The sequence below is a fragment of the Halichoeres trimaculatus genome, unplaced genomic scaffold (assembly GCF_033239565.1).
Source record: "Halichoeres trimaculatus isolate MK-OKI-2021-1 unplaced genomic scaffold, fHalTri1.1 fHalTri1_scaffold_1, whole genome shotgun sequence".
NCBI lineage: Eukaryota > Metazoa > Chordata > Actinopteri > Labriformes > Labridae > Halichoeres > Halichoeres trimaculatus.
In genome coordinates this window covers 21074924-21083585 of record NW_027437179.1, presented here as the reverse complement: position 1 = coordinate 21083585, position 8662 = coordinate 21074924, and the positions used below count along the sequence as shown (strand labels likewise).

The 8662-nt window shown below is 37.7% G+C and overlaps 1 protein-coding gene across 1 annotated transcript; it reads left to right on the top strand.

Moving 5' to 3' along the window:
• Positions 1-1410: 1410 nt before the first annotated feature.
• Positions 1411-7476, top strand: LOC141797459 (heme transporter hrg1-A-like). The gene is made up of 3 exons (XM_074678848.1): positions 1411-1857; positions 5606-5773; positions 6976-7476. Exons 1-3 carry the CDS (start codon positions 1728-1730, stop codon positions 7110-7112), a joined length of 435 nt encoding a protein of 144 aa, XP_074534949.1. The 5' UTR covers positions 1411-1727; the 3' UTR covers positions 7113-7476.
• Positions 7477-8662: the final 1186 nt, after the last annotated feature.

Here is an 8662-nt window from a genome sequence, read left to right as displayed (position 1 = left end):
TCACTGTTTGCGAAGCTGAAATAGGTTAATTAGCTGTAGATATTCAAATTACATTAACCACTGGGTCAACAGTGATGTCCCAGCAAATGATGTCAACTGACTAGGATACTTTTACTTTTCTTAAGCAAGTTTTCTCTTCACTCTTGTCCTTTGAGGTCTTGTAAACCCTAAAATCTTTGTATTCCCTTAGAAACAGTAACATTGTTTGAACCAGTGGTTTATGACCAAAATTTACACTGCTTAACAATTTTAAACCATCCAGGATCATGAAGAGCTTTAACTCTTTAATTCCTTTTTTCTGTGAGTTTCCTACCCTTCACCAATTATAAACAATTGAATAATTTCAAACTGAATTACTGTTTTTATACTCAAATTTTAGCCAGCACATTCACTTTGAAGGCCGGGACAATATTCTCATGATTTGCTTTTATTACAATTTTTGGGGTGCTGATTTAATTTAAATTGGGATTCTTTAAAATCCACGATTTTTATGATTTTTTAGTTGTAAATGATGATGACAATGTCTACAGACTATATCAGTAGATATATTTTTCCATAAAAATCCCATCACCTGAGTCAAGGCGAAACATTTCACCTTTTGATGGAGAAAAGTTCTTTTTCCACTCTAGTTTATAAAAAAAGACTGAAATGAAGAATTTGAATTTGAAAAAAAAAAAAAATTGACAAAGAAGCCGGATTTTGATATTGTCAAACAAAAGATCCTGATATATTGTGTATTGATCCCCCCCCCCAATAACATTCAGCCATCAAACCTTTTTCCTGCTCAGGAATTAAAGTTAAAAAAAAAAACTCTAATATGACAACCAAAAAAATGTGCTTCTCTACCTTTTGTAAAACTAATTTTTATAATTTATGGATGAAAACAATAATAATATTTTAGCCGTTAAGATTAAAAGAGTGCATAAACTAGAGGATTTACCATTACAGAAACACTAGAAAACATTGTAATCTGCATACTGTTAATTTAGGGCAGTGTTGGCGAACACCTTTCACTGACTGGTGGTCTAATGAATTTGATTTTAAGATTCAAGAATTTTCTTCCAGCCTTTACTTTGATTTTAAACCACTCAACATACTCACAAGATGTGAAGCTTTAGGTCTTATCACTCAAAACAAAGGATTGTGTACCTGATAATTGGTGGGTGATTCCAAAATACCTGTTTTATTCAATAAGTAGCTTCAGATGTAGCTCAAAACATACATAGCAAAGCCTTTAATCCTTGTTATTATGAGGAATGACACACCGCTTACGTGTTCAATAATTAAAGCTTTGGCTGAAAACAGCCGTTGATTTGGTATGTGATTTAATTGGTGGGGCCGGTGTTTTCAGTTTGCTCCTGTGGGGGGCGCTGTGCCGCGCAATGGGCAGTACTAAGCGGGGTTTCTTTGGTTAATATATCAGATGACGTTGAGTGAGGCGATGTGTTTTGTAGCCGCCTATGATAAAAAAAAACCGAAACACTTGACTTCTAGACTGCTTTGTCATGTTTCGCACTTTCCCTGTTTGCATGGGTCAGCTATCCTTACTCATCCGGACACGCAGTTTAACACTTTGTCCTCTCGCGGTGTTGAAGAGTAACCGGATGCCGTTGTTTTGAAATTAGCAGCTTGCTGCTGTCTCGCGCTCGCTTACACAAACACTCTCGGGCTTCTTGTCTTGTCGCGCTCGTGCCCCTGATTTGCGAACACGTTAGTGTTTTTTGACCATGGCTGTTAATAAAACGTATATAAGTATCGGCTATGCCTCGTTTGGGATGCTGATGGGGTTTTCTGCTTTCTTGACGTGGAACATCGTGTTCAAGCAGCCGTGGACTGGAGCCATGGGAGGACTGTCAGGTAAGTAAACAATATGGTATCTCTCTGTCACAGTCGCAATTTTTCTCTCCTTCTCTGTGTGTTTGTGTATGATAAACGCTATGTACTCTGCCTTATCCTTGCGGTTATTTTCATATTGAACTGTTCCTGCTGTGACCCCTTCCTCAGACTTCAGTCAGACAGAGAAGGCTTAAATATTAACGAAACAGTGTCAGCCAACCATGTGACATTGTAAAACTTTGTAAAAATTTAAAATACCCTGCTTAGGATTTTATTATAAACTGTGTACAAGGATCCATTCTGACCACATATTACCACAAAAGAAAAAGTTAATAAGCTTCTAAAGGTGCAGAGTGTGAAAATCACTGTCACTGTCTTGCAAGTGGCATATTTTAGCAGGTTATTGTTTAATCTCATAATGTTAGCAATAACACTTTAAACGACTCAAGAAGTGTTTCTCCAGTTTAATCCATAGACTGTCTAAAACAAAATTAGTCACACCTGTGAATGAGTAGTTTGAGAAAAAAAGTCCTTAATTCAACCAAGACATTACTCATAGGGTTAAAAATCTCCTTGTAAAGAGCATCCAGGCTGAGGCAGACATCAGTACATTTTACAAAGTTTCCCACAGAAAAAGAGCAGCCACATACAAACATAGTACAATAATCTATTTAGTTCATTATTTTGTGCACATCAGGCAGAGTACTGGCAGTCTGATGTGTCTGCCTCCAAACTTTGTGACATTATCTTAAACTCACTCAGTGAGACCAGCTCATTGACCTTTGGCACATACAGTAAGAAAAGATTGTGGGATCATGGAGTGTAAGTCCCTGTACACTTCTGCGTGATAAAGGTGAGAAGGTATGAAGGAAGCTGATTCACTAAAGCTTTGGAAATAAGGACACAACAGTGTTTGCGTCTACATGCTGACAGTGGGGACCAACCAACAAATTCATTAAGCCGATAGTTTTCCAAACCTCAGTGTTCCATGATACGCTGAGTCAAGATCATGGAAGCACTGAAAAGTTCTCATTTTGGACTGAAGGCAGCATTACATTCTGAGTTAAAACCCAGCTGCAGCTTGAGTCTGATATCTAGCTGCACAATATGAAGTGTAAAAGAGAGAGATTCATCATTTAGAATACCAAGATATCTATACCGAGTTACAAACTCAGTATGTGTACCCTGAGAGGTAGAGATTGATTTAACAGCTCGCTCCTTTCTTTGTTGCAATTAAAAACCAGTCATAAACCAAAAAAACATTTTGATGGAGAGTGTTAAGAGCAGTTTGTAACAGGGAGAGGGCTAGCGATAGTGGACGCCAAGCAGTAAATCACAGTATCTTCAGCATAGAAATGAAAACTGCTTTTTAGGAGCTTTGATTAACATCATTTATATCAAGAACTTACAACAGTGGGCCCAGTACTTATCCTTGTGGCACTCCTTTGGCCCACGTCAGAGATCTAGAGGTGCAACCCTCTGCTAAGATACACTGAGTCTGTCAGATAGTTGTTTAACCAACCAATTGTTTTTTCTGGTTTTTGTCTATAAATCCAATAAAATCATTGAAAACGTTCACAGCTCCTGTGGTTGTGCTGTCCTGTATTCTAAAACCAGACTAAAAGCCAGATAAAATGTTTTTACTGCAACAGAATTCTTTTCGCTGACTTACCTAAACCTTGACCAGGACAGACAACTTAAGAGATTTGTCTGTAGTTGTTTGAGATTGAGAGTTTACTCCCTTTGGGCAGTGGGAAACAAAAGCCAGCTTCCAACAATGCGGGATGATGTTTGTTATAAAGAAAAGTTTCTTTTAAAAATATGCTTGAGGTGAGGATATAAAACCTGCGGCATGTTTTTAAAAAAAAGGAGGGCTCTGGCCAGGAACAAAGTTTAAAGGAAGAGCACCTGACCTGTCAGGAAGTATAAAAAGACTCCAATAAAACCCTAGGTTATTAAACGTTCATTAAAATAAAGTGTTCTGGCTCATCTGTAATTTTGTATGAGTCATTTCCCATACATACTTAAAGCTTAAAAATCAAGATTTTGGATGGATTATTTGGCTGGTTTTGTGTTTTTATAAAGAAAAGTCTGCTTCGGTTTTCCGGTTTTAGACCGTGCGTATGTTTCTCCTAATCCTGTAAGGCTCCCAGTCTGTTTTATTTTTTATTTTTTCGTCTTTTTTACTTTTGCCTGGGCAAGGTTACACTCATACACAATATTTGAAAGATCTTAAAAAACCCATTTATTGTTTCAGCCTTTGACTCTGATTTTTTTAGGGGGGGTAACCATTGAATTAATAATCATTTCATATTTCTGCAAACTGATTTTTCCTAAAAAAAAAAAAAAAATACAAAGCATAGCAGGCACAAATAGCACACGAGTGAAGGCTCATACAAATATAGATGTTGATTAAACTTTGCTGTGGTAATAAAATTATACAATCCTACATTAGCAGTTGTCTTGTAAGGACAGGAAAAGGCCACTTTTAATGCACCATTATGCAATACAGGATGCTAGGTGTTGTTTTCATGGAGATGACCTCTGAGCCATGTCTGAAGTTTGCTGATTCATAGACTCTGCATCGATATTCTTTTGTCCTCAGGATGTACAGCAATCAGTTTTATTAGCTGTTAAAAATGTCCCTAGGTAGCTTTTTTATGATATACATGATGGGGAAAACTGACCTGACCTGACGATTACCACTCCCTGACTGAACTGGCACCAGTCTGAAATATTACTGAGATTTAAGAATTCCCTTACAAAGATCACCGCAAGATTGGTTTTAACTTTTTACAATAAAGACAAGTAATGTTTATGTTAAACAACAAAGGGAATTGTTGTTGTATAAGCTGGTCCAACATTGTGGTGTTCTCTCTCCAGCACTAACAGAACAATGTGCACACAAACCAGTGCAGGAAACTCTGAAATAGAAACAACTCCTTTCAGCTTCATGTCAGCTGTTTAGACTCCATCAGGTTTTTAAATGATTTATAAACAGTTGTTGAACAGTTACTGCTATGAGTTGATGATTTTCTTATAACTCAGCAGCTGTAAAAAAAAAATAAATAGAGGAAGCAACAATATTAAAAGAAGTGTGATTCACTGACTCAGCAGTTATTCTTTTGTTAAGTCATGATGTGCCGGCCACTTCAGGTCACGGCTGTCAACACTTAAGTCAGCAGCTGAGCTCTGCCTCTGACCCTATGTTTACCTTACCTTCCTGCAGTCTGTTTCACAATCAAACCTCAGACTGCCACTCTCATTCTGTGAGAGTCACAAAGGTTATTGTATCTGTTTGTTAGTGTGTTAGTTACTGTGTCCATGAGACACAAACACATTGCACAGATTAGTTAATATCTATAAATCAAGACAGATAAGTACTTTTCATTTACATACATACCCTATAAGTCATAGTGTGGACTCTTCCATTGTCATTTCAGGACCAATTGTGGAGACCTCCTTTATCCTGATGCTCACTTACTCTGCAAGATATACATCCAGAAGTCATAGGTTCTAACATTGCACCATTCTTTCAGCCCTGGGACCCCTTTTCTCTTCCATTGTCTCAAAATAGCTTCACAAGCCGTCATAACATCTACAGCGATAACAAAGATTGTTTCTTGCCTTCAGAGCATTCAAGTTGTTTCTATAAATGCTTCACAATGCAGTGTTTGCAGAGATAATAATAATGATAAAAAAATCAATCCCTATCTTCTGCCAGAAAACATTTCTGAAAGCTAACTCCTGGTCTGTTTGTAACCTTTAGGTGTCCTAGCACTTTGGACCCTGATCACCCACATCATGTACCTGCAGGACTACTGGAGGACCTGGCTGAAAGGCCTCAAGTTCTTCCTCTTCATCGGAGTTTTCTTCTCTGTCCTGGCTGTGGTAGCGTTCATCACTTTCCTGTCTGTTGCCATCCAAAACAAGGAGTGTGAGTTCTTCTTCATGTCTGTCATGCAGTCTCCAAATGTTGGATTACTGTGTTAAATATGTACAGAACATGAAGACTTATAAATCGTTTAAACCCTATTATCAATTGTAAATGGTGCAAAGAATACCACTTTTCTATTCTATTCTATTCTATTCTATTCTATTCTACTCTATTCTATGATAGTAATAACTATATGTAACACCTTTAAAAACAAGAGTTTGTCAGATTAGCAAAGCATAAATACACAACCATTTAGGAAAAACAACAACACAGCAGTGAGGTTCATGGTCCCCTTTGTCATATGTGTACATTTATATGTATATTTTTGTTCATGGATGTAATATGTTTATGTTTAGTTTTAACATTAGGTATGTTGTCTTAACACTATTTTCATTTAAATACTGGGTTTGAATGATTTGCAGACTATCAAATTCTGTTGTAATCAACATTTCATACAGCATCCTAATATCTTAGACATGCATGTCCTGCAAGTAACAAGCAAGTACATGTGGGTGTAAACAATGCAGTATTTAAAAATGAATACATTTGAATTTTATTTAAAAAAAAGACATCATATCAAAGTTAAACAGTTAGCAGTTGTGTACTCTGTTTTTTAGGAAGCGAACATTCAAACTAGAGAAACATTGTGAGGTCAAAGTGAAAAAAAGTACTATTAAGTGTTAAAGAAAATATTCCAGAGATTTTAGAGAAAAAGAATTTCAATTTTGAAGAGTAAAATCCATCCTTATTTTCAAATACAGCTATTTTGTTCAGGTTTCAGTTGGAAGAGTAACTTTCCAGTTATGTTCCTCTTGCGCTTGGTACCATCCAGATGAAGACTGGAATCATCAATATTGATGTAAACCTACATTTGTGGGTTAAATAAACAAAAAGTGAAACAGGAAGAACAAGATCAACCACTCATGAATACACAAAGCTAAGTTTTATGTTTTATTCAGTGTTGCAGTGTTCAAGTCTTAATAGACACAAAAATACAAAAAAAGGGATACAGGACAAATCTGGGTTCAAAAAGTTAAAATGATATAAATTGGCAGGTACAACTGAAATGACCAGTTTCATGACATGTGGGTTTCCTTCTGAAATATTTGGACACAAACAGGGGTTAACACATTTAACTTACTGTTCATCAGACCACCAATACAAAGAGTGTGAATAATGGTCTGTGTGTCTCCGTCTCACAGCCCTCACTGACCCCAGGAGCCTCTACCTGTCCTGTGTGTGGAGCTTCATGAGCCTCAAGTGGTCGTTCCTGCTCTCTCTGAGCGCCCACCGCTACCGCAAAGAGTTTGCAGATATCAGCATCCTCAGTGACTTTTAAGAACACATCAGTCCTGCACTACGTGGGCTTCAGGAGAACTTGCTGTGCTGGCCTCCCAAGAAGTGATGAAGGACATTTTGAGAGGAATCAGAGGAGATTTTAAATTACTTCAAGTGGCGGATGAGCACCCTAGTGCTTGGCCAAACTTCTTCGAAACCTCACATTTTTATTGTGTATATGGGATTTGTTGTCCACAGTGCCACTTTACACAGTCCTGTTTTATATGACCCCTGTTTGATTTCATATTTTAACTACCGTAGCAGCCTGCTTTAGTCATGCATCCGCACAGTTCTCTCATGACGAACTGAATCATTATTAACTTCGACACAGTGGAGGGAACTCCTGTGTTGCAACACACTCCGAGGTAATTGCTGTGAATGCAGCAATGCATTCACAGTATATGTTCTTCTGTGACAAAAAAATTTCTTCTTCTTCTTCTTCTTCTTCTTCTTCTTCTTCTTCATTCTTCCGCCCGCTTTTTTGGACCGCTAAAACTCAGGCAAACTTCAACCGATTTTCACCGTTCAAACTTCAAAACGTGTGTTTCAGTTGGGACAAGGGGGCTATGACTCTTCAGACACTTTTCACAAATACTTTTCGAGATATTTCAGAATTTGTGCGTTTTTTGGTCTCATAGAGATGAATGAGGAATTTTCAAAATTTTCTCCTTTCAGGACATTTTTTCAGCCTGCTTCAAACCCTCCTCATTTAGTCATACATTCAGCTACAAACTCCATTCAAACTTTAAAATATTAAGCTACCTTTTGGCTTCATTCAGTTGGTTTCAAATGTTTCCTAGCATTCATAGTTTCTTCACAATGACCCTTCAAAGGTCATGATGCATTTCAGCTCTTCGAGCCGTTTTAACATTGGTGTGTATTGCACGGAATGTTTCGGCTTAGAGCAGGGAGAGGGTGAAACCAAACCTGAAAAATTTCTGGGTAAACTGCTCTTTTGGTCACAATTTTCACTCCACATAGGCATATTATATATCAAAATGGAGGAGGGCTTGTCCTGCTTCTGAAAAAGTGGTTTTTAAAGCAAAAGGATGGAGCACTTTTTCACAAAATGGCCAACTGTCATGAGAAGTTCAAAAAAATCCCCATATACCTCCATGTTAATTCCTGAGGGGTTTTCTCAGAGATCAGTAAAATTTCCCTCATCTATCTATCGCTCTCGTGGGTTCGTTTCTTGACCTTCATGCATGAAATTTAGACGGACAGCTTCCTCTGGGTCTCAGGATTCCTACGGTGTGTTCATTTTTATTCTAGCCCTCACGGTTTTGGCAAGGTGACAGGAGATTCGGACTCTTGCTTTGCCACAAAATCTTCAGAAGATTACAGTAACAAGGGCAAAGTTGTGCACCTGCACCTGCTGCCCTTGACGAGCTGGTCACCGTGGTAACCTTTGATCTCATGCAGCTGTTTATAGTAACTCATCAAAACATTCAGGAACAAAGACAAGCATGTGTGTGTTAATTTATCATTGATCACCAATGCAAAATCTGGCTTCAGATTAGCCTCAGCAGACAGGTTTACATGATTGAACAC